At 42.8% G+C, this 26,753-nt stretch overlaps 1 protein-coding gene across 3 annotated transcripts in view; it reads left to right on the top strand.

The window, feature by feature from the left end:
- SIL1 (SIL1 nucleotide exchange factor) overlaps positions 1-26,753 on the top strand; it is a 216,421-nt gene that overhangs the window by 129,164 nt on the left and 60,504 nt on the right. For all 3 annotated transcript variants that reach the window (XM_074960711.1, XM_074960713.1, XM_074960714.1), the window contains 4 exons: positions 514-634; positions 1,913-2,021; positions 13,875-14,066; positions 23,294-23,415. In XM_074960711.1, coding sequence (XP_074816812.1) covers positions 514-634; positions 1,913-2,021; positions 13,875-14,066; positions 23,294-23,415 — 544 coding nt within the window. The remainder of the gene's footprint in view (positions 1-513; positions 635-1,912; positions 2,022-13,874; positions 14,067-23,293; positions 23,416-26,753) is intronic.

The following is a 26,753-nucleotide window of genomic DNA, read 5'->3' as shown; positions in this document are numbered from 1 at the left end:
CGCCCAGTATCCTGTCTTCCGACAGTGGCTTCAGAGTGAATGAACAGAATAGGGCAATGTGATCCATCCTTGTTATCCAGTCCTAGGTTCTGGCAGTCAGAGGCTTAGGGACACCCACGGCATGGGATTGCATCCCTGAGCATCCTGGCTAATAGTCATTGACAGACTTATCCTCCATGAAATTGTCGAATTCTTTTTTGAACCAAGTTATGCTTTTGGCCTTCACAACATCCCCTGGCAAGGCATTTCATGGGTTGACTGTGTGTTATGTGAAGAAGTACTTCCTTTTGTTTGTTTTAAACCTGCCACCTCTTAATTTTGGGGGGCTGGGGAAGTGCTCAGGCTACAGCAAATGCCCTGTTCTTTGTCACACTGCAGATCTTGGCTTTTCTGTTTGACTCACTATCTTTGTTGTACGGTGTTGGAATAGAAGTGTCTGACTGAAATACACCCAGCATGGTAAATCCTGAGAAGAATAAATGTGGCCTGAAATACTCTAACCTTTGTTTGTAGGTCAGGCTGTTCCTGCAGGGTTACACGTGCGATTAAATCTTCAAACAGGGGAAAGAGAAGCCAGGCTTCCAGATAACAAAAATGAAAAAAGTGACATGAAAGACCAGAAGAAAAGGAAAAGGTACAGTAATATAAAGTACTTGCTGTTCTGCTATACAGAGGTATATGGGCTTTTGATTTCATTTCTTTTGTTAGGAGACAGATTTTCAGAAGTACTGAATATCCACAGGTCCCAGAGTCTTTAATTGGCATTTGGCGTGCTCAGTACTTCTGTACTACTCCTAGCTGCCCTACTTCCTTTTAGCCTGGGTGCTAAAACTGCCTATACTGTGCTTTTGGAGAGACTTTCATACTTTGTAAAGCCATGATTCTGAAACTAAACTTGCAATATGATTTCTTGGGAATGTCACTTGTTCTTTTGAAACTTTCTGTAGCAATGGGGTGCAAATTATTTTCTAGAAATTAATGCAGCAGGATAGCTTAGGGAGGCTTTTTTCACAGAGGTTTGAGTCAGATACAACAAGGTCTTTACTTGCTGTTGTGCATTGGCTCTAAGCATTCATTTAAGTGTCAGTATTTGCTGACATACGCTCAAGATGTCACCAGCCTTCACTACATCTATTTTTTAAAAATTGCCTAAAAAATACAACTCTCAACCATTTCCCTCCTTGTGCTCTCTTTACAAAGACAAGTTTTGTAACCCTGGGGACTTCTATTTCTCAAAATACATGAGTACTACCATTCTGTGCCCCCTCCCACCTCTATTTATGATCCAAGGCATGCAGAAGCTCATTGAGATGTCCCAACCCTGGGTTTTCCTTTTGCCAGTGCAACAATACTCACGTAGGATCAGGTTAGGATAACACAAAAAGAACAGCAGAGTTAGTTTCTTAGATTGTAGAAACTACGTGCTCCCTAATCCTTGTTTTGATATCATCATCATCATCATCAACATGTCAGCTTTGGAACTGAATGGACCCATCCCAAGACATACAAGTAAAAGATCCTTGTCAATATTCTGGGCACACCTGTGCTTTTTTTTTTGCTTATGAAATCCTTCCTGTTTTATACATCCCCAGATGATATATTGGGGAGATAAACTGAGCAGTTTTTATAGTATTAGGAATTGAGAACTTGTGTTGCCATGAGGATTTTCAAACCACAGCTTTATACTGTCAGGGTGGTGTCTTAAAGCCACACTCTTAAACTGAGCACTAGATCTGACCTTACTTTGGAGCATTGATTTTTCTGCATGTCCTGTGCCAGATAAATGGGAATTTAGTACTCAACTTTTTCTCCAGACAAAAGTTGATTTTTTTTTTTTAAGGATAAATTGTTTACCCATATAAAGTGGTTCTTCCCCCCCCCCCCTTTTTTTGTTTTTTTGTTTTTCTGCAAGGCTGGACGAGATGCATATCAACTCAAACTCATTTACATCACAGGAACTCAAAGAGGCTTTGGCTAAAATGAAGGAAAAAGAAAAGACAGAAAGCACAATGGAACAAAAGGTATTTCCTGTTTCTAAAGCACCCCATGAAAGGCTGGTGTAACACTGTATGAAGCATGCATTAGAAATAACATGGCTACAAGTGCTGGAAAATGTACTGTGGGGAACAATCTTGTAGGGCCTTTCAACCTGTGGTCCATGGACCCATCGGGGTCCGCAGAGTATGTCTAAGATTTCCAAAGGGGTCTGCTGCTCCATTCAAAATTTTTTAGGGACCTGCAAATGGAAAAATGTTGAAAACCACCATTGTAGGGGGAACCAAACAGACCATTTCCTGCTTTGCCTATGATTATGAGGCAAATATAAATTTTCTGGGTAAAATCCTGATCCCATTGAAATCAATGGCATGTCAGGATTTCCTCAGCTATGTTGCCAAAGCTGGGATTTCTATATAAATTGAAAGCTTTTATAAAGGTAATTCTAAGCCGCCTTGTTCTAAAAAGCCATTTATTGCACAGCTGTAGTTAATATATTTATACATTTAGTCAAGTATCGGGGGTAGCCGTGTTAGTCTCTATCCACAAAAACAACAAGGAGTCCGGTGGCACCTTAAAGACTAACTGATTTATTTTAGAATAAGCTTTCATGGTTAAAAACCCCACTTCTAGCATCTGAAGAAGTGGGGTTTTTAACCATGAAAGCTTATGCTCAAATAAATCAGTTAGTCTTTAAGGTGCCACTGGACTCCTTGTTGTTTTTATACATATAGTGTAACATATTTGTTGATAATTGGTACACCATAAACTATAGCTGGAAAAGGTGCCACTAGTGGTAATCACAGTGTGGACACTAGTGCATTTCGGAAGTGGACTCAGGTAACTGGTTCAGTGACAGAACAGCCATCAGGTGGCCTTGTGGTAACTAACAACCAGAGTGGGATTTGAACCACAAGTGTGAAAGTTTGAATCTCCATGTAATCAACCCCTGGAAGCCCCAGGCCCCAGATCTAAATTTCTTACTGAGGCTCATGTCATACAAGTGATGCTAGAAGTGAAATGGCAGATCTCTTCCATGATCATGAAGTAGGTAACGTCAGTAAGACCTCTGGTGGGATGTTGATTTCCTGGCTTTTTTGGTTGGGCATCATTATGAGATCTGAATGAGTAATACGAAGAGTAATATGTGAACATTTTTGTGAATACATCTTACCACTGTTTCTTGTGTGGTCACGTTGTTCATTGTTTTTGTAAATTTGGTTGATTGCTGGTTTGGTTAACAGCCTTCACTCAGAATCAGGAAGTAGAAAAAATATGCTCTGACTCTAGGTAACCAATCACATGCCATGGGAAAGAAAAGCAAACAAGAATCTGTGAACTCCCCATAGTTTATGTGACTACATTTCAGCCTATTTGGTGAGCACTTCCAAATAAGTGCATTGGTAGCAATCAGATTTGGTTCTTGAATGATTTGCAAACAAAAAGTGGGCCAACTTCATTAGGTGGTTTATTGACAGTGAATTATTAACCAGCTGTAATTATTATGTTTGGATCATTTAGTTCAGGAAGGTCCATTCCTGCTCATATTGAAGCCAATTGCAAAATCCCTATAACTTTAATGGGAACAGAATAAGGCCCCGTGACAGAAGTCAGTTTCAAAAATGTCTTCACACAAAATAAATACAGTACACTTAAAAAAGCTAAAAAAACTCCCTCTTTTTGAAAAGAGACCTGCTCATTCATTTCTCTGCCTGCCAGCATAACATAAAGTTTCAGCCAAGGTTGTCAGCTGTTGGCTATTCAGTCACATAGAGGCCACAATTTAAAGTAAAACAAACTACATTTCTCCTCTGCCTTGGTGGGTTCTGTGCTTACTGGCAGATTTGCTCACCTCAGAGCTTCATGGCAGTCCTCAGTTTGGCTCCTTTTGTTAGTGGCACAAACCTGCTGTTCACTCGGCTTACCTCATCACTGGACAGCATGGGGAAAAGGAGAACAATCCTTGCAGCCTCTGCTGGCCCACGTAATGGGTCGGGGGACAGGCCAGAGACCTTCCCCTCTGGTGGGACCCACAGTCCAGATCAACTCCTCTTATATCAAATAGGGAGTTGGGGGGAACCCGGGCGTGTCCTCTATTACGGGTTCCAGCCCAGGCCCTGTGGATTACAGCTGTCTGTAGTGTCTTCTGTAACAGCTGCGTGACAGCTACAACTCCTGGGGCTACTTCCCCATGGCCTCCTCCCAACACCTTCTTTGTCCTCACCACAGGACCTTCCTCCTGATGTCGGATAATGCTTGTACTTCTCAGTCCTCCAGCAGTACGCCTACTCACTCTAAGCTTCTTGTGCACCTCTTGCTCCCAGCTCCTCACTAACTGAAGTGAGGTCCTTTTTAAAACCTGGTGCCGTGATTAGCCTGCCTGTCCTAATTGATTCTGGTAGCTTCTTGATTGACTCCAGGTGTCCTAATTAGCCTGCCTTAATTGGTTCCAGCAACTTCCTGATTGTTCTGGAACAGCCCATTATCTTACTCAGGGAAAAGGGACCTGCTTAATCTGGGTCTAATATATCTACCTTCTGTCACTTCCTGGATCCTAATAGGATCACTCTCCTGTAGCCATCTGGCCTGACCCTGTCACAGTATATAAGGCTCAGCAAATGGGATGTAGCTTTTTTCCCTTGAGCACCAGAGAGGATTCCTCTGGGTCCAAGCTTCACTCTTGTATGTGTCCAGTCCCTGAGTTGGATGGGAAAACTGAGGCAGGAGAAGTGAGCGAAGACTGTGATGCCCCCTCTTTGGGTCCCCCAAAACTCTATACTGCCATCACAGTCCCCATATATCACCAAGATGTTTAGCCTATCGGTTGATTAGAAATGTTATTCCTTCAGTCCAGTCAATGTGTTACAGTTGCTCTAGCAATATTCTTATCATCCTTTGGGCAAGACATCTCCGTTTTCAGAGAATTATTGATCTGTTAGCCAATATTACTGATAGAAGAATTCTTTTATGAATGCCATTTAAATGCAAAAATCAGTAATAACCCATTTTGTGAGAATGAGCCATGTGTGACACTCCCCAGAGGTGCTCAGAGTTGTGAGGTACCTCACCACCGCCTGCCCTTAGCGTGAAGCAGTCTTGCGTGATGCCTGTTGTAGCTCAGCTTCCTGAAACCAACAGCCTCTGGACACAGACAAGCACTGACTTCTGGTCTCCAGAGACCTAACCCTCTCCTGTGCAGGGTAGTGACAGATGCACACTAATTCCCGAGCCCCTCTGCCAGCCTCCCTGTCATAAGTATAAAGGGAAGGGTAACCACCTTTCTGTATACAGTGCTATAAAATTCCTCCTGGCCAGAGGAAAAACCCTTTAACCTGTAAAGGGTTAAGAAGCTAAGATAACCTTGCTGGCACCTGACCAAAATGACCAATGAGGAGACAAGATACTTTCAAATCTGGAGGGGCGGGGGGGAAACAAAGGGTTCGTCTGTCTGTGTGATGCTTTTGCCAGGAACAGATCAGGAATGCAGCCTTACAACTGTTAGTTAGTAAGTAATCTAGCTAGAAATGCGTTAAATTTCCTTTTGTTTAATGGCTGGTAAAATAAGCTGTGCTGGAGGGAATGTATATTCCTGTTTTTGTCTTTTTGTAATTTAACGTTTTGCCTAGAGGGATTCTCTGTGTTTTGAATCTGATTACCCTGTAAGGTATTTACCATTCTGATTTTACAGAGGTGATTCTTTTACCTTTTCTTTAATTAAAATTCTTCTTTTAAAAACATGATTGATTTTTCATTGTTCTTCAGATCCAAGGGTTTGGGTCTCTGTTCACGTGTACAAATTGGTGAGAATTCTTATCAAGCCTTCCCCAGGAAAGGGGGTCTAGGGCTTGGGGGGATATTTTGGGGGAAGACGTCTCCAAGTGGGCTCTTTCCCTGGTCTTTGTGTAAGACGCTTGGTGGTGGCAGCATATAGTTCAAGGACAAGGCAAAGTTTGTACCTTGGGGAAGTTTTTAACCTAAGCTGGTAAGAATAAGCTTAGGGGGTCTTTCATGCAGGTCCCCACATCTGTACCCTAGAGTTCAGAGTGCGGAAGGAACCTTGACAATCCCCATCTGTAATATCCAGCCCCTATTACTGAACGCTCACAGAAATAGCCTGGTAAGCTGTCTCCAAAGAGACAGCGTACACACGGCTTGACTGGCACAACTCCAGATCAGGTCCTTTTGTAACAACACAGCACTGGAATCTGCTTATAGTGAAATCAAATATATTTACAAAAATATTAAGATTTAAGAGAGAGAGCTAGGATAATAAGAACAGGTTCTTCTTCCAGTGACGTCCCTATAAGTGCATCACTGTAGGTGTGGCAGAGCCCCTTGTGCCTCGGATCGGAGATCTTCATCAGCAGTGCCTGTCGGACCACACATGTGCATCTCCCCTTTGAGCTGTGAGTGGCATGTGTATATATAGCACTGTGTAGTCCAACCGCTCCCCACTTCCATCTCTACAGCCTTTGGTCTGGGACGGAATCTGCAGCAAAGCCCGCTTCTCCTTTTCCCTCAGTAGATAGTGCCTTACCTGTCAGTTTTTAGTGTACTTAGAGGAAAGGAGAAGTAGTAATAATACTTTACTGTTACTTCATAATTTAGGTTTTCATTTTCCTGCTTCCAGGTTGGGAAGCTTTTTCCCTCATCCTTATGCTGGATTTCCCATCTTTAAATGGTGTGTCTCTTGCCGGAATGCTTTCCATGTAACGGATGGTCACCTGCAGTGTATTATTGTCCAGGAGAGGGACATGCCCACAAAATTGTTCCCACTGCCATGAATTGACTTCTAGAGCCAGAAAAGACTGGGACATTGGGTTATGACTTCTCATGGAGAAATCACTGAGTCCATTATTAGACCTGGGCCTGGACTCTCCCCAGCAAATGGGATGCAGCCAGGTCATCTGCTGATCCAAATTCCCCGCATCGCTTTTAGAGAGAGTAGTCTCTTTCTTGCTCTGATGAGAAGGAACAGGCTTCCTCCTTACACTCTGAGCCACAGCCCATCAGAACACCATCCCCTGTGAGGTTAGTTGCCTCAACATCCTCTGATGGGACATAGCTCCAGGGCCTGTTTGAGTACTACTGGTATGAAACAGTAGTCTAAGGACCCTAACCATATAGCCCTCGGCATCATCTCTTGGCACTGGAGACTGAGACAGGCCGACTTCAGGAGCTATGGTACCGATAAAACTGCCTGCATCTTTTTCAGCACTGCCAAAGCTGCCGGCTCTGCACCCTCTGTTCCCTTCTGACTGCCCATGACGGTTGCATGAAGCACCTTTTCTTGCCATTGACTGGTTTCGTTGTTGCTGTACAGAGTTTCACATATAGTTAGTTGACAGTGTGTGTTAGTCAATAGAGTCCCAGTTGGAACTTTGCTCCAAGCAGGGCATGCCCTGCTGTCCTGGCTTCAAGCCGTGTGCGTCATGCAGCAGTCCGATACCTATCAGTGATCTGCACGATAGCTGTCTTAAGTGTCTGGGAGAAGGCCATCGCAAAGACAGGTGCCACATCTGTAAGAACTTTCGCCCGTGTGTAGGAGCAGGATTTTATAATTGTACTGTAAGAATAGAGGTACTAATGTATGTCTTGATTTCATTTTACCAGCCACCCTTTTTGAATAGCAGAAAGGAATGACCCTCTGGGACACTGGTAGGAATGCATCCGACAGACTGCCAGTGTCTGTACTGATGTTAAGGCAGGGACAGACCAGAACAATCCTTATGACTGATTATGGTCACCCTTTTGTTTTAGGATAAGTTATAATGTCTACTATCTTTTCCTATATGTATTACAAATTAGGCACTCTAGTTAAATATACAATAAGGTTTAGTAAATAAAAGACAGGATTTTGTATTGTGTCTATGATAAATAGATTAGAGAAATGTTGAGGGCCTGAAGCCCCAATGTGAATTGTTTTAGTTATAAGAGTTAGCAAAACTTAATTCACAATAAGAAAAGGAGTACTTGCTACTCTGAAACCTGTCTTAATTCACAGTGTATTCTGTATACCTTTGAAGGTTTCTGTGAGAGACTGTTTGTGTGAATGAGGAATGCATGCATCAGGAAAAGATAAGGTGTGAAAGCCATCACAAATGTCCAGATGGTCAAGAAAAAGTGAGAGACTTGGAAACACCAAGAGACAATCAGAAAATATCCATTGTATCCAAGGCTAAACATATTAGCAGCATTGACGACCTCAGAGGTGAGGCAGGCACCCCCGAAGGCGAGACAACAAATAGGAGATAACGATGGGAAGCCCGACAATAACCAGCGAATAACAGCAGAAAACCCCAAAATTAACAACACTTAAGGACTAATGATTGCAGGATGACATTGCAAAATGCATGGACCCAAATGGGAATTTACAGCTATAAAGATGGGGTGTTTTGTCATGGAACTCTGGGTTCAGTCCTGCAAAGCATCGGAGCATCGGATCGCGACCGACAGAGCCTAGCTCCTCACTCATGCTCAGTCTAACTGGCATTAGATTGACTTGAGCTACAACAGACTGGTAACTATAAAGACCATCTGCAGGACTTGTGTGTTTGTGTGTATGCTGTGTGACTGAAAAGCATATGCTAACTGTCGTATTTTCAATAAATATGGCGTATGTGCCTTTTCTCTTATAAAAGATCCCATGTGCTTTGTATAGCATAATACGCGATCCAAGAAGGAGCAGTATATCTGCTTGAGGGTGTTATTGATGGAGGCTGCTCTTTGGCCGGCGTTGGAACCCTCAACTGTGGCATCCACACTTGCACTTCGGCCTTGGCGGTCAGCATAGTTCCTGCACTGGAGTCAGCCCAGCACCGCTCCATTTCACCTGCGCCAAAGAAGAGGCTGAAAAAAAAGAAGCCCCTTGGCATTGAAGGAGAGAGGGGCCTCGGGCAAAGGACCTGTGTCAGGCCATGTACCCGTTATGGGGCTTCATGGGGGTACTGTGGCGGTCGAACTCACCAGCCCTGCCAGGGATCTGCCCCCCACCCCAGGCAGTGGCAAGGGCATTGTCAGTCTGTGTCCCCAACTGGCACAGCATGGACCGAGTGGTCAGGATCCCAGACAGCGTCCTGTCATCCCTCCTTTGGTGGCAGGATCCCAAGTTGGTGTTGGAAGGAGTTCCCTTCACGGCCAGTGACCCTTGTCTCCGACACCTCAGACCTGGGCTAGGGAGTGCATCTGGGTGCCCTCGATACTCAAGGTCGCTGATCCAGTCACAATCATTTCCTGCATATCAATGTCAAGGAGCTCAAGGCTGTTTGACTAACCTGCCTCGCCTTTCTACCTCAAATGCAAGGCAGAGTAGTCCAGGGCCTGACGGACAACACGGCTGCGGTCTTCTATATAAACAGGCAGGGCGGAGCCAGGTCATCTATTCTCTGTCCCCTCTGGCTCTGGGACTTCTGTCTGCAGCACAACATCCATCTTGTAGCCTTCCAGGAACCAAGAAGGCTTTGCCAGATCGCTTCAGCAGGACATTCTCATATCACCACAAGTGGTCCCTTCATCCAAAGGTGGCCAGTTCCATCTTCCACAGATGGGGAACTCCCTGGGTAGACCTGTTTGCGTACCGGCAGAACAGGAAATGCCACATCTTCTGCTCGTTTGGAGGCATGGTCAGAGGATCCCTGTCAGACGCCTTTCTGCTCCCGGGTTCAGGGCTCTGATGTACACCTTCCCTCTGGTGCCGTTACTACCCCAGTGTCCTCACAAAAATCAAACAGGACAGGGTGAGCGTCATCCTCACAGTGCCGGCGTGGCCACACCAACACTGGTTCAGCACTCTGATGGACCTCTTGGTGGCAACCCCGTTCCAGCTACCGCTCCGGTCAGATCTGTTGTCCCAGAACCACGACAGTCTTCTGCACCCCAACCTGGCATATCTGACCGCTTGGCTGCTGTGTGGCTAAACGTGCAAGAGCAGCAGTGCTTGGCTGAGGTTCAGCGCGTTCTGCTGGGAAGTAGGAAGCTCTCCACCAGGCGACCTACATGGCCAGGTGGAAACGGTTCACCTGCTGGATTGCGGACAAAGGTGTTCATCCTGAGTCTCAAGCTTTGTGATTTGTCCCTCTCATTGATCAAGGTCCATGTAGCAGCCATCTCAGCCTTCCACCCGCTGTTTGAGGGAGGTCAGTTTTTGCTCAGAATATCACGTCCAGATTCCTTAAGGGCCTGGAACACCTCTATCCACACGTCAGGGACCCTGTCCCTCTGTGGGACTTGAATCTGGTGCTGTCGCAGCTTGTGGGTCCTCCCTTCAAGCCACTGACTTCCTGCTCCCTCCTTCTCCTGGTCATGGTGATGTCGGCCTGCCAGGTATCTGAGATTCGGGTGCTCATCTTGGAGCCTCCTTACACGGTCTTCTACACAGACAAGGTCCACCTAAGGCTGCACCCGGCATTTTTTCCCAAGGTAATCTCTCAGATTCACTCGAGCCAGGACATTTACTTACTGGTCTTCTTTCCGATGCCGCATAGACTGGAGGAGGAGTGCTGGCTACATGCCGTGGACATCAGAAGGGCTCTGGCCTTCTACACTGACAGGATCAAGCCGTTCCATAAGTTGACGCAATTATTCGTCCCTTTGGCCATCAGAATTAAAGGTCCTGTATCCACTCAGGGAATTTCTTTTGGATCACTGCCTGCATTCGCTTCTGCTACGACTAAGCAAAGGTGCCACCCCCTGGCGATTGTCACTGCCCACTCTACCAGGGCGCAGGCCTCTTCGGCAGCCTTTGTGCTTATCCAGGACATCTGTAGAGCGGCCACCTGGTCATCTGTCCACACTTTTACATCCCACTATGCCCTGACCCAGCAGGCCTGGGAGAATGCTGGTTTTGGTAGGGCAGTACTGCAAGCCACTAAGTTATGAACTCTGAGCCCACCTCCGTGGATGCTGCTTGTAAGTCCCCTAAAATAGCATTGACATGAGCAAGCACTTGAAGAAAAAACAGTTACCTACCATTTTGTAAATGTTGTTCTTCCAGATGTGTTCATATCCATTCCATTTCCTGCCCTTCTACCCCTCTGTCAGAGTTGCCAGCCATGAGGAACTGAGAGGGTGCAGGGCCGGCGGCACCTGATATACCGCCGCATGGGAATGCCACTCCAGGGGGTGCCACAGCCAGCCCTACAGATACCGCTAAGGCAGAAATCTCAGACAACTGTGCATGTGGGCGCTCACACACCTAGAACAGAAAGGACGTGAGCAACACACCTCAAAGAACAATAGTTATGAAAAGGTAGGTAACCATTTTTTGTAGAAAAGTTACTCCAGAGGTAAGAAGCAGGATTGAAAACAAAATGAAGATGATGCATCTGCCTTTTATATTCTTTTGCCATGTGGCTTGTACTTCCTTTGTCCCAAACACAAGCTTCACAGTACATGGCACGGAAGCCTTAGACACTCTGAGTTCTCTGTCCACAGGCATACCACACGCTTTGCTGACTCATAAGGTGTCTTCCCTGGTCCTTTCAATGGGTTCATTGTACAGTTGATGACCCCTGATGGGTCATTGAACAGGTTAGGCAGTGCTGATGCCAATCTGCCTGGGAGTGTCACCCAGAAACATCACAAGTTTGGAAATACACATATACCATACATATCTATAACTTTCCTTCTTACAGTCCAGTAAACCTTGAAATGCCCCTTTTGAGGTGCCTCACCACCAGCAGACTCTTCTTCCCTGTTACTTGTACTCCCCTGTGCTCTTCCTTTTGGGTTCACATCTCTCTTTTCAACCTGTTTTTCCTGTTAACTTCACATGCAAATAGAGGTTCCATTGTGTTGGTTTTACAATGCTTCATTTACTTCAGCAGCAGGGATAGGTGAATAGACATGCTTTTGTCTGGCAGAAGCCCTGTTTGTCTGCCATGTAACAGAATTTTAAACATAATTTCAGGGTATATATGTACACATTTCCTTATAGTGTGTCAGTACATGCATTTCTTACTTATATTGATGACCAGTGTATCATTGGCTTTCATTTGATAACTTACTAAGCACTTGTTTGATAAGTACTATGAAAGCAGTGTGTTGGGTGTAATGAGTTTGTCAGGCCTGATAGGAGTTGCTCACACAGAGTACTGAACCCTCTGCCATTGAGGGGATCCTAGGGTCACACCATGTCCTTCAAAAACTATTTTAATAGATATGTCAACAGCTGGGATAAAAACAGCTACATCTAATGGATGTAAAATACTCCATTTTGCATCATTTACTACTGTAAGGACCAAATTCATCCCTGGGGTAATGCCACTGAAGTACAGTTGACTTAACACAAAGGATGAACTTTGCTTTATAACCCTATTGCTCATCCTCCTTTGTTGGGAGGAATGGGGGTAGTGTTCTGAATTTCCGTACAGCGTATATAGCAATTTAACCAATGCAAACAGTAGCACAAATTGTACAGCTACCATGAGATTGACAGCGATTTAACTTTCATCCCTAAATTGTTCTCTCTGACAGCTTGAGCCCACAGATTTCTTTTGCATGAACCATAAAGTGAGTGTGAGTGTGTGTGTGTGTGTGTTTAATGCTAGAGTATGTTAGGTTGGAATGAGCAATGAAATCGAAAACCTTTTGGGCTCAGATCCTCACACCATTCTCTTCCGTACAAAGACAAGTACATTTCCATTCTTCGATGTGTCTGTTCATTCTTAAGTGGACCCTGGAATGATCTTCCTTGTTTTCATAATCTTCCTGGCCATGCTTCAACGTATCTCACATTTAGTCTTTTTTCTCTGCTTCCTTTCTGGCTTTCTCTATATATCAGTAGTTTCAACTCTGTCCCTCCACACAGTTTAATCACTGTTAATGGAAGAACTTTCTTCTATGCAGTTTTTGCTACTTGGAACAACTTACCTGAGTCTCTCCACCTCATTAACTTCTCATCTCCTTTCATATCTCAGCTGAAAGTATCTATCTTCTTTCTTACCTTCCACATGTGACTTATATTCTCACCCTCTGCTGTTACCGAACTCTACAAAACTTTATAGGGTATTGTTTGTATGAGAGATATTATATAAAATAGAGTTCTACTGCACTGTCACATCACCAGACTGAGTATTTGACACATTCTTGCCCATTTTAAAAGTGAGTTTAAGGAGTCAGGGCCTTCATCACAGCAGCCTGCCCCAATTCAGTTTAGGGAACTACCTTGATGTTTGTTAGATACAATAATCTCTATTTCCTATCCTAAACTGTAATGCAAGATTGCTGGATGCTCTTAAATAACTGCTGCCTTCCTGAGCGTATGCTAGGTGCCTGCATTTTAGTGGTTGGTGAAGTGATTCTGGAATTTGTCATTTGGGAGCCTTTGGGATGCAAGACACTGTATAAAAATGTGAGAAGATGACGATGATAGTATTGAATGGACTAAATATTGTGGCACTTTTAGCCTTATGGCATATCAAGAGTAATGCTTTTTTATTTTGGTTGATCTTGAACGGTGTGTAGGAAGGGGATAGAGAGATGATATAGAATGGTAGGTGCAGACAAAGCTGAGGTAATTTCTTCTCTCTTCATATTAGTATCTAAGGGCACCTAAGATTTTAAAGGTATTTAGGCACCTAAAAATGCATATAGAAGCTTAGTGGAATTTTCAAAAGCTCAAATTCTCCCTGGTTTCAGTGGGTGTTAGTGTGATTTTTAAAAGTGTGTAGATACCTGAGTGCCTATTTGCATCTTTAGGTGCCTAAATACTTAGAAGATCTGTCTCTAAATCTCTAAATCAAAGGCCTCAAACTCACTGAAGGTTAAATTCCACTTCTAAGTTATCTGTAAGCTGGGGTGTACCTTTAGGATGATGTACTCCACCAATCCACTATTTTAACATCTGTATTTCTTTTGGTTTTACTTCTCTCATTTCTAAGACTAATCTGGAAGAGGTGAGACAAAGGTTTCGTCCCATAGAAGAGCTGAAGAAGGAGTTTGAAGAACTCAACATGAAGATAGAAACTGATTTTGAAATTATGGTGAAATTAATCAACAAATTCAATAGCTCTACTTCTACTCTGGATGAAAAAGTAGCAGCACTGTACGACCTTGAATATTATGTTCATCAGGTGAGGTAACAAAAAAACTTTAACAGTTGTTGTGTAAAATCCAGGGAATATGGTATCATATATGCGGTTTTATTCTTCTTTTCAGTATCCGATAATACATATTACTTAATTATGGCAATCCGAGGACAATAAGAGATTTCACAGGACAACTGCAGCCTTATTTTATATCTGCATTTCTAATACATTATTATTCTAAATTGATAAAATATAATCACTGTAGAGGCCAAGTTTTCACAATTTGCGGTGTGTTCTCAGCCCTCTGTATGTATGTATCTTTTTGCATGTGGTTGATGAAGATGGGTTTTATTTGCCATTTGTGTGTATATTTGTACTGTTGAAGTTATTAGTCAGTGCCCTGAATGCCTTGCAGGGTACAGGGATGGGTACTTTATAAATACAAATAAAATTATTATTCTTTTATTATTACATGAAAGGCATCTGTTGTCCTGCGTGACTAGGGTGACCAGATGTTCTGGTATTATCCTGATATGAGGGGCTTTGTCTTTTATACACACAACTATGCCCCTCCACTATGGAAAAAAGAAGTGTCCCAATTTTTTTCATACTTGCTATCTGGTCACCCTATGTGTAACCCTTCATGATTATCTCTCCTCATACGTCTCCATACAGAAAGCCATTATATCAAGAAAGGGAACCCACGCATGCTCACACACATACAGAAAGTCCTTCCTTCTTTTAGCTCAGAACGACTTAGAAATGGGATGTAGAACCTCTCAAATATGGGCCCACAGGTGACCAGAATTTGTTAGACCACCAAATAGCTGTCTGATGGTATGTGAAATGAGTTTCAGTTCTCAGTGAACAGATACCCATGTCCCAAAAATCATTTTCAGCACCTGTTTGCTTTCTTGTGTACAATCTCAGTGCAGAGACCGAGGACAGAATGGACCTTGTAGAGAAAAGTACCCTCTTATATCACATGCAGATGTGGTTCTGACACATTTGGTTTGAAGCAGATTGACAGAGGCAATATGGGGAAGCTTCCACGACTGTTCTCAGTGCTGAACCTTCTCTGGGGAGTTCAGTCTCTAGAGATGTTAATCTGGTACCTTTCACTAGCATGAAATGCATTTTAAAAACAGTTTTTGGGAGAAGCAAGGTCTGATGAGAAGCAAAGTCCATCTGCCAAGCTGCAAAAGAAAAATCTCTTCAAAGTATTATTTCCAGAGCTTTTCATCTCCTATTCCCATACTGAATCTTTCTCACAGACATTCACAGAGTGGCAAACCTTGTCACTCTCTTTCCTTGCCGTACTTTTGCTGCCATGTGCACCTGACTTACTCAAAGAATAAACTTGGACTGCTGTTAGCCGATGACCAGGGATGTTTGGTGAGGTGCCAGCTATGCCCGTTTATACCATCCGTGACTTTAACCACTAGGACGCACTGTCCCTTCACGGCGGGCAGCCCGGGCTAGGCTGACGTATGCCCCAAGGTCCTAACCACCCGTGACTTTAACTGCTAGAGCTCAGAGCTCCTTCGCAGCGGGCAGTCAACACTGACTGACAGGTGCCCCAATGGCAGCACTAAGAGCCTCTCCACACCCGTGACTTTAACTGCTAGAGCTCAGAGCTCCTTCGCAGCGGGCAGTCAGGATTGACTGACAGGTGCCCCAAGAGTTTGCCCCGTGGAGGCGGCACAACTCAACGCTAGGCTCTTAGTACTCTCACCTAATGGCCAGGCTTTATAGCCAAAACGGCTGAGGTTCTTTAATTGTGTTGGCTGCTCTACAGTAAACCAGAGAAACAAGTCAGGCTTATGCATAAATAGTTACCAAAATTTATTAAACTAGATTCTAATCATGTGGTTACAAAATTGCTAGTGCTTACTTATTTAAGTGTAGAGATGTTACACACACAAACAAGTTACAAAACTGAAGCTACAATCCCAAAGAAAGAAAACAAAGTATAGAGCTCTATTTCAAAATATGTGTACACTAAAGATAGGAGATCAGGTGTGGGTTCTTCTTACCCTCCTTGCATCTCTCGATTCCAGCGGTGCCAAGCCAGGATCGGTCACTCAATTCCGCGGAAAGACGAATAAGGGACAAGGCTTAGGGACCCTCTTAGCTGCAGAAGCCTTGGGAGGCTGTCACTTATCTGACCAGCAGATAGATAGTGAAAAGCACTCAAAAATCATGGTGCTGTAGGTCCCCTACTTATACCTCTGGTTTCAGAGTAACAGCCGTGTTAGTCTGTATTCGTAAAAAGAAAAAAGAAAAGGAGTACTTGTGGCACCTTAGAGACTAACCAGTTTATTTGAGCATGAGCTTTCGTGAGCTACAGCTCACTTCATCGGATGCATAGCATATTGTGGAAACTGCAGAAGACATTATATACACACAGAGACCATGAAACAAAACTTCCTCCCACCCCACTGTCCTGCTCGTAACAGCTTATCTAAAGTGATCATCAAGGGAGGGCCATTTCCAGCACAAATCCAGGTTTTCTCACCCTTCCCCCCGCCCCCCCACAGACACACATACAAACTCACTCTCCTGCTGGTAATAGCCCATCCCTCTTTGAAACCTCTCTTTATAATGCGCATGATAATCAAGGTGGGTCATTTCCAGCACTAATCCAGGTTTTCTCACCACCGCCACCCCACACACACACACACCCCCTTCCAAAAACCACACACACAAACTCACTCTCCTGCTGGCAATAGCTCATCTTACAATGTGCACAGCAATAATCCAAGTTTAACCAGAACGTCTTGGGGGGGGGGGGTTGTAGGAAAAAAACAAGGGGAGATAGGCTACCTTGCATAATGACTTAGCCACTCCCAGTCTCTATTCAAGCCCAAATTAATAGTTTCCAATTCAGCAGTTTCTCGCTGGAGTCTGGATTTGAAGTTTTTTTGCTTTAAGATAGCGACCCTCATGTCTGTGATTGCGTGACCAGAGAGATTGAAGTGTTCTCCGACTGGTTTATGAATGTTATCATTCTTAACATCTGATTTGTGTCCATTTATTCTTTTACGTAGAGACTGTCCAGTTTGACCAATGTACATGGCAGAGGGGCATTGCTGGCACATGATGGCATATATCACATTGGTGGATGTGCAGGTGAACGAGCCTCTGATAGTGTGGCTGATGTTGTTAGGCCCTGTGATGGTGTTCCCTGAATAGATATGTGGGCACAGTTGGCAACGGGCTTTGTTGCAAGGATAGGTTCCTGGGTTAGTGGTTCTGTTGTGTGGTATGTGGTTGTTGGTGAGTATTCGCTTCAGGTTGGGGGGCTGTCTGTAGGCAAGGACTGGCCTTTCTCCCAAGATTTGTGAGAGTGTTGGGTCATCCTTCAGGATAGGTTGTAGATCCTTAATAATGCGTTGGAGGGGTTTTAGTTGGGGGCTGAAGGTGACGGCTAGTGGCGTTCTGTTATTTTCTTTGTTAGGCCTGTCCTGTAGTAGGTGACTTCTGGGAACTCTTCTGGCTCTATCAATCTGTTTCTTCACTTCCGAAGGTGGGTATTGTAGTTGTAAGAATGCTTGATAGAGATCTTGTAGGTGTTTGTCTCTGTCTGAGGGGTTGGAGCAAATGCGGTTGTATCGCAGAGCTTGGCTGTAGACGATGGATCGTGTGGTGTGGTCAGGGTGAAAGCTGGAGGCATGTAGGTAGGAATAGCGGTCAGTAGGTTTCCGGTATAGGGTGGTGTTTATGTGACCATCGTTTATTAGCACTGTAGTGTCCAGGAAGTGGATCTCTTGTGTGGACTGGACCAGGCTGAGGTTGATGGTGGGATGGAAATTGTTGAAATCATGGTGGAATTCCTCAAGGGCTTCTTTTCCATGGGTCCAGATGATGAAGTCATCAATATAGCGCAAGTAAAGTAGGGGCGTTAGGGGACGAGAGCTGAGGAAGCGTTGTTCTAAATCAGCCATAAAAATGTTGGCATACTGTGGGGCCATGCGGGTACCCATAGCAGTGCCGCTGATCTGAAGGTATACATTGTCCCCAAATGTAAAATAGTCCACCACCAATGTGATATATGCCATCATGTGCCAGCAATGCCCCTCTGCCATGTACATTGGTCAAACTGGACAGTCTCTACGTAAAAGAATAAATGGACACAAATCAGATGTTAAGAATGATAACATTCATAAACCAGTCGGAGAACACTTCAATCTCTCTGGTCACGCAATCACAGACATGAGGGTCGCTATCTTAAAGCAAAAAAACTTCAAATCCAGACTCCAGCGAGAAACTGCTGAATTGGAATTCATTTGCAAATTGGATACTATTAATTTGGGCTTGAATAGAGACTGGGAGTGGCTAAGTCATTATGCAAGGTAGCCTATCTCCCCTTGTTTTTTTCCTACAACCCCCCCCCCCCCCCAAGACGTTCTGGTTAAACTTGGATTATTGCTGTGCACATTGTAAGATGAGCTATTGCCAGCAGGAGAGTGAGTTTGTGTGTGTGGTTTTTGGAGGGGGGTGTGTGTGTGTGTGGGGTGGCAGTGGTGAGAAAACCTGGATTAGTGCTGGAAATGACCCACCTTGATTATCATGCGCATTATAAAGAGAGGTTTCAAAGAGGGATGGGCTATTACCAGCAGGAGAGTGAGTTTGTATGTGTGTCTGTGGAGGGGGCGGGGGGAAGGGTGAGAGAACCTGGATTTGTGCTGGAAATGGCCCTCCCTTGATGATCACTTTAGATAAGCTGTTACGAGCAGGACAGTGGGGTGGGAGGAAGTTTTGTTTCATGGTCTCTGTGTGTATATAATGTCTTCTGCAGTTTCCACAATATGCTATGCATCCGATGAAGTGAGCTGTAGCTCACGAAAGCTCATGCTCAAATAAACTGGTTAGTCTCTAAGGTGCCACAAGTACTCCTTTTCTTTTTTCTTTTTACTTATACCTCTGTACTCCTTTATTCTCTTTCTCCTTTCTATGCTAAATTGGGGCTGGTCTGTCGGGGTGACGCCAGCTCTCGCAAGAGTAGTTCACACTTGCAAGGGAGAAACAATAAGTTTCGACTACTGGACACTTCTTTTATCAGGGTAAATATTTTCCCACCTAGGATGTTGGTGTGTGTGCATCATGCTGTTTTAGTAGGGGCTAAGAGCCATGTCTGTCACAGCGCCTCTGCCTGCTGTGAGCCCAGTTGTTGTAAATGTTCCCAAAGGCACATTGTCGCAGCACACCTGTGCTTCTCACAGCTTCAAAGGCTGTGCTGGAGTGCCCTGGTGTTTTGGCTCCCGTGTGTTTCCAGCAATGCTGGTCTGAGGGGGGGGGCTGGCTGTCTGGCTACAACTGCCAATGCCCTAACGGCTGGTTATATACACTCCAGGATCAGGGGGAACCAAGTTCAAACCCTGCAATTCAGAAATGCTCGTGTAGATGGTAAGTTCCTGTTCTGTAGGACCAGAGTGGTGAAGGGAATCTTACCCAGACACAAACAGGTGGGACTCTGAACTACTAGAAGAGAGAAAATGGAGGGGAAGCTGGAATATGAATAGAGGATAGCTGCAGATTTATGGGCAGTCCCTCCATGTCCCACAGGCAGCTATTAAGAAATACGCTGGCTGAGAGGCAGGTAATAACTTTTCCTCCTCTTTCTTCCTCCAGCTAGTTGAGTGCACCCAGGATGTTCTCTCTATTTAATATTAACTTTAGCAACACTTGCTTAGTGTAATTACTGAAGGGCATCCAAATACGGTCTTGGAGCATGACACAGAAAAGAATTAGTCAGGAGTTCTCTGTCCTGTGACTCAGTTACACCAATGCAGGCTGATGGATCTGAGTAGCAATCCTTAACAGGACATTACAGAAGAGCGTGGAAAGCAAGAAGGCAGGGCTACACAGATCTATTGAGGAGAGATATTGGCTCCATTCCTTCTTCTTTACAAGATGATGTCCCAGCAAGTCTTTCAACCTCCAAAGTCTTTCAACCTTAGTCCCTACTGCACCACCAATGCTAATACTCCAGCTCCTGTGTGCTACCCTGTACTGGCTCCTCAGTCCTTAGAATGCCAAGTGTACTGTTGATGGGAAGCCCTGGAGTGGAAAATCTTTTGTACTGTGAGGTTTCCTAGCAGAGTATTACTGTCTACTCTGAGGAGCAAGTCATGGGGAAGTCCCAGATTGCTGGCAGATAAGCAGTGATCAGTCCTTAGGATGTAGCAGAGAATCCACTGAATGTGCTGAGCTCAACCTTAACAATGTAATCAGGGGAGGAAGCTGTGGTAAGGGGTCAGGGATTGGATTGGGGTTGGGTGGTAGGAGGACTGGATTGGGAGATTTACCCAACTTGATCTTTCACAGAGAATCAGCCCAGTGTCACGGGTCTTCTCCAGCTCTTATTTTGCCAGAATCAGTTGGCCCTGTGCTAATCAGGATTCAGCTTAGTGTGTTTGGGTAGCTCTTGAGAGACAGAGAATGTTGTGATGTTTTCTGTACATGCAAAAAACAAAGCAAGTAAAAGAAAACAGAGCATAACTCATTTATGAACAGAGCCCAGAGTGTTCACACCCCAGCGCACACAGAGCCCAGGCCCCTTTTTATAGTTTGCAGTCTCATTTTTCTCTCAGATTATTTTCTCTTCTTTCCTTGTCTTTCTTCCTTCCCACTTCAGAACTGCAACACCATTTTACGGTGTTAATTTCCTCTCCTCTCTGTCTTATTGACAGTCTTCTTTTCTCTTGTTTCTAATATCTCCTCTATCTCCATTTTCTCTCTCTCTCAATCTCTCCCAATTTAAAGTTGCTCCCACTGTGAGTACTGTCATATTTACTTGTCTCCCATACCCCCATCTCCACCGCATGCTTGCTTTATTGGAGTGCTTTTATGAACTTGGGCTTTCTTCTCTGCTGTTTTCAGTGGGCTAAGCATTAGCTATAACAACACTGCATACATTGCTCAGCAATGCATTCCCAGCTCTGCAGGTACGTTAATGCTATGTGCTTTAAAAAAAAAAAAAGAAAGAAAAGAAAAAACAATGTGAGGAGTAGCAGTTTTCACAGCAGATGCCAGGGAACAAAATAAGGTTAAAACATTTTTTTAAAAAGTTTGTATATTGTTTTTACAATTTATACTCCAGTCTTGTGACTTGGACACCTTTCACTGGAACTGGAGGTAGACTATGGGACTCGCTCCCAGGTGAGAGTAGAATGACGACTGACCTCACTGTGATCAGTACTAAATGCAAAACTCATGTTTTTTTATTTGGCTTTCCCTCATTAAGCTCTTTTTATATAGACATATCTGCAAAGTGTAAACTAACCAATTTATTGTTCCTACAGACTGAGAGAGACTTGATATTTCTAGTTTTAAATATTCTTAAATATTACGGTGATTGAGCATGATCAAGGAGGTTAGATTAGATTTATATTGCAGTTAAGATCACTCTAGAGGAGGGTTGACTCAGAGAAAGGAAAGGAGATACATGAGGTCAGGTTTATAGAAAAATTAGAAGAATGTGATCCAAAAGGACTGAGGAAAAAATGGTTGATGCAAACGATAAATGATCTCACAACTGGACTCCAAGGTACCATTGATTCTTGCTGAGGAGCAATAAATTGCCAAATGAAATGTTGGGAACCACCTCATAATGAATTATAGATAATGCATGTAAACCTAAGCCCTGATTCAGTAGGATTTAGGCAGTGAAGTCAATGGCAGTGAAGTCAATGAAGTTATATTAAGCACATGGATCAGTGTTTGTATGATTTGGGATCTTGCTTGAAGTATTTGACCCATAATCAATTTTGTTAAAGGAACACTGTCAAGATAAAAATATTTTACTAATAAAAATTTAGATTATTAAATTTGAAACTAATCTGCTAACTCTGTTGTACTCTATTTGGAGTATTTTGTTACTATTAGAACTTCAGTCAGTTTAGTCAGGGAACCTGGACCGGTCAGTTTTACCTTGTCGACCCAACAGTCATTTTTTGGTTATTTTTCATCGTTTCTGTCTCCATCACCAAACAGGAATGGTGGGAAATCTAAAAACAAAAAGTTCCATGAATATACAAAACAATTTTGAAAATTCCTTGAAGACTGCTCTCTAGTAGATTTTTGAAAAAATCCTTCTTTTAAATTTAGCAGCAGTAAACTTTGCACTAAATAAGCCTGAACTGCTTGAGACTCTCCCTTTAGGTAACAATTGCAAACTACTTGCAGGCACTTTTCTAGTGTTGTTTCAGATTTATTTTTCCCTCCTTTTCCCCTGTGGTAGCCCAAAATCTGTTTCAAGTCAAAGTGCAGCAGATGAATGTAAGAATATTAGAACATAGGAATTGCCATAGATGATCAGACCACTGGTTCATCTACTCTGGAATCCTGTCTGAGTGGTCAGCCCAGTACTGGCTGCTTCAGAGGAAGACACAAGAAACCCTGTAGCAGGCACTTATGGGATAACCTGCATCCAAGAGACTAACCAATTTATCTGAGCATGAGCTTTCGTGAGCTACAGCTCACTTGTGAGCTGTAGCTCACGAAAGCTCATGCTCAGATAAATTGGTTAGTGTCTAAGGTGCCACAAGTACTCCTTTTCTTTTTGCGAATACAGACTAACACGGCTGTTAGTCTGAAACCTGCATCCAAGGAAAGTTTCTTGCTAGCCTCTATTAATTCGAGGTTGGCTTCTACCGTTCAAGTTAACACAGTACCTTGGACTATATTAATGTAGAATGTCAGGAATAGTTTGTCCATCTCTTGCTTTAACCAGAAGCTTAGAATGTGAAGTTAGTGCATTATTGCTGCTGCTGACAGGCTGCTTGACAATTATTTCTAACACTTCAAGCCTGCCAATTACAGCTCACTTTGTATATATGTATAGCACACAATTCCCTATGTTCCCAATAATGGCCTTCTAGTGTGAGAATAAGTGAGAATTTATTTTGTTTTGACAGTGTCAGGTTCCCTGAGTTAACAACACGTGTCAGGGGAAAGTTTTGATAGCTAATCAAATTATTTGAATTTTCAGTGATGTGTTATATATTTGGTAATAGCCACCTGTCTGCATATATTGTTTCTGGAAGTGTGGAATGTGATGCTCACAGGGAGCAGTGTATGATTTATGAGCCATGATTTTTTTCTTTAATTTTAAGAAGCTTTCAAAACAAAATTCCAGATAGATTTGGAAAAGATAAAATTGATTTAGATGTTATGTGATGTTCTAAAGTACTCTGCTTGAAAACTTGATGGGAACCCAAGTGATGCATGTTAAGTTTTACATTAGTGTGGAATCTATTCATTCATAGGTGGACAATGCAAAAGACTTTCTTTCCTTGGGTGGACTTCAGCTTGTGATTAATGGAGTAAACAGCACCGAGCCTGTGCTAAAGGAACATGCTGCCTTTGTCCTGGGAGCTGCACTATCTAGGTGAGCAGTGTGTGTGTGCTCACTGGGAACGGGGGTGGGGGAGGATGAATGGGAAAGAATAGCTTTTTAAGAGATCAGACAGTCGAGATACTTTTCTTCACCTTTCTGAACAGATGGGTATTTTATCCTATCTGGTACACATGAAAAATTCCCAGGCTAGTGGAAATGTGACACCAGAGAAATTTCCCTTCTCTTCTCCTTCCCTTTGTCTTTTCTTCACTTCTCCAGGGAATAGTTCATTTTTGAATAGTGAGACTGTGACATCAGATATACTTTAGTCTTCTGGGAGAACACAAGTCAAGGTTATGAATCCAGGGGCCTAATTTTGCCATTGAAATGCACATGTGTAATTCCCATATTAAAGCTAAACTTGCATTGGAATTGGTGTCAAGAAACTGAACAGATGACAGGCTGATCTGAAAGGTGTTTATAACACACTGAAAGATGGCTACCACAGAAAGGAATCCATTTTTCCTCATGCTACACTGTGTTCTAATGTTCTTCAAATTGTAGGAATGTTGGCAGCTTGGGTTTGAATGTTGTTTTTTTTTAAAAAGCTTTTAAAGTGTGTGGTGGGGAAGGGGTGAATATGAATAATACAGAGAAGTCAAGAAGGCTGAAAGCCAAAAACCTTTTTAACCCCCCCCCCCAAAAAAAAACAACAACAAAACCCCTGTTTGTTCTTATGCCTTGAAATATGGTCACTTTTTACATCATTGTGAATTATTTGTCATTTTTTATTATATAAAAGCTAGCATTTCTTTTAGAGGCTTATGTACAGTGAGACAGATCCTAAACTGGTGTGAATTGGCATACTCCACTGACTTCAGTGAAGTTACACTGATTTACACCAGCTCACAATCTGGCTCACAGTTTTCAGACTGAGCTTGAATTTTTGGTCTCAGTGAGCTCTACCAAGTAAGCTAAAAAAAATTTCAAAATTCAAAACGAATTCATGTGATAGACTGGTTTCTTTGTCAGACATTCTCTCAGAACAGAAATGCAATCCCTTCTCTATATTCTGATAATTTAGAGTACCATTTAAAACTACAACTTTAGTGACTTTATTGGACTTTCTGCTAAAGCGTAGAACTTTAATTGTAAGTTTTACATCTGTCATAGATGCAGTGCAGGGAATTTGGAAACATTTAAGGTCAATCTGAAATACAAAGGGGAAAATTTTAAACCACATCTTCCCTGAGAGAGCTAAAGCAACACAGTCATGACACAATAAATTAATGATATTGTGATCTGAATGTATATAATTGGCTACTAATGCATGTATATTTTTTCTCACTAAATTACAAATGCCTGTTGTGGGGAAGAAGTATATCTTTTTCAGATATGGTACTAAAGTACTGTTCTTGCAAACATTTAATTTTTTTTAAAAGAGCTTTCTGACAGATGGTAACCTTCAGTGGTTCAGATGATGTACTGTCTCATTCCTTCGTTCCCATATTTGAGGAGCTTTTTATTCTTTTTACCTGGCTGTGCTTAAGCTTTCTTATTAAATAGACATTTACATGCTGACATGTTTAGTTTGTGATATCTGGTTAATTTATTTGCTAAGTGCTTATTTTGTGTTTCTTTTTAAACTTTTTTTTTCCTTTTTAAACTTTCCTCAGCACATTTTTTTGCATTGTTTTTTTCTAAATCAAGATTATTAATTACTATTATTGTTTATTAAGCCTGTGTTGTTGCATGGGTGTGGCAGTTAGGTGAAGATAATCCACGTTCTGTGCAGTCTCCTTCATACAACCAATGAATTTGTTGTGTGCACATTAGCAGTAGAATAAGGGTGGTGATTGGGTGAGTTACCTCTGATATCACCGTGGTCTAGGACTCTTATAATTCATGAAGTCAGAATGGCTGAGAACTTAAAAATTAGGTGGTAACAGACCCTGAATCCCAGTGATGATTGAACCTGGTGATATTCTAAATGAAAAGAGCTCTCAACCATGCTTGTAGCTGTCCATCACTTCACACTGACTCAACGGACATTCTAGGCTTCTGAGTGACACACAGAGAGAGTGGCAATCCTAGAATCTTCTTCTTTGTTTATTTGTATTGCAGTAGTGCCTGGAGTAACTGTGCACACACTTAAGTGTATTGTACTGCTTGTAGTGTGTGTGTGTGTGTGTGTGTGTGTGTGGTGTAAATGATAAAACTTTTGTGTGTAGACAAGGCCTTAGTATAATACAAGAGACAATAAGTAGGTACAGACAGACTGGTAGAGGGGAACAAAAGGAAGCCTGAGATAATAGGAAACAAAAGTTCTAGGTTCTACTTCTGGCTGTGCCACAGACTTCCTATGTGACTTTTGTCAACTCATTTACTTTTGTTTGAAGGTAGCCAGTTGAAATAGTTTTGTTCCATTTTAGATTAATTGAAACCAATTGTGGTTTAGAACACTAAATTGTCTCAGACTCTGCACAAATCTCAAACTGAAGACCTTTCAGCTTTAAAATGAATCAACTGATTTTCTTCAAACTTCGTTTGCCTTTAACTCTGGCCACAGAAAAGTATGTTTTTTCCAAACGTATTCAGATTTATTCAGAATGATGTCGCCACTCCCCCCTGAGGTGCAGCAAAACCACAAACTTCCATATCTTTGAGCCAGTGATATTTTGCTGTCAGTGAGTTCTCGAAGATCTCTCGCTCAGCTTACTATTATCTTTTACTGGAGACTGTTACTTTTGTATTGTCAAAAGTGTGTGTGTGTGAGAGAGAGTGCCCTCTAGTGTCTGGGTTACAGTAGCTTTGTGCTACAGGCTTGTGTTTCTGAAGTAGAGGGGGTTCTATTCCTCTTGCCACTCATGTTGTTTTTATGTATATGGACAAGGTTTTGTTTTTTTTTACAAGTCTAATCCTACTGATGTACTAATCAAGTTGTGTGGTTGAGAGGAGAGAGTGTTGTGGAGGAATGCAAGAGTTCATCTATTGTTTTTTCAATTAAGGCGTTAGTTTTGAGGTTCTGGAAAACTGGGCTTAGCCACCTAGTCCGTGATCACATCAAGTGTTGTTCAGTATGGTCAGATCCATTTAAATAGTACCATTATTGTAACTACTGCAACTTGCTGTTTTAAAACCTCAACAAAATGTTTTCCGTTCAGGAGTTTGCAGAAGTAAAGTTAATTTAAACAATTCTCAAGTGTTGTGATTGCAAATAAAAGTTAAATACACTAACAAAAATAATTGTTAGGCTTGTGCTATCGTACATTTAGGTATCCATAATTCACTAACAGTATATGCCAATATACAACATTATCTGGATTGTCAGTGATTGCATTAGCATAAAAGCATGTTAACATTTATCCAGTATTGCTAAAATTTAAATA

The sequence above is a fragment of the Natator depressus genome, chromosome 8 (genome assembly GCF_965152275.1).
Source record: "Natator depressus isolate rNatDep1 chromosome 8, rNatDep2.hap1, whole genome shotgun sequence".
NCBI lineage: Eukaryota > Metazoa > Chordata > Testudines > Cheloniidae > Natator > Natator depressus.
This window is presented reverse-complemented; position numbering and strand designations above follow the sequence as displayed.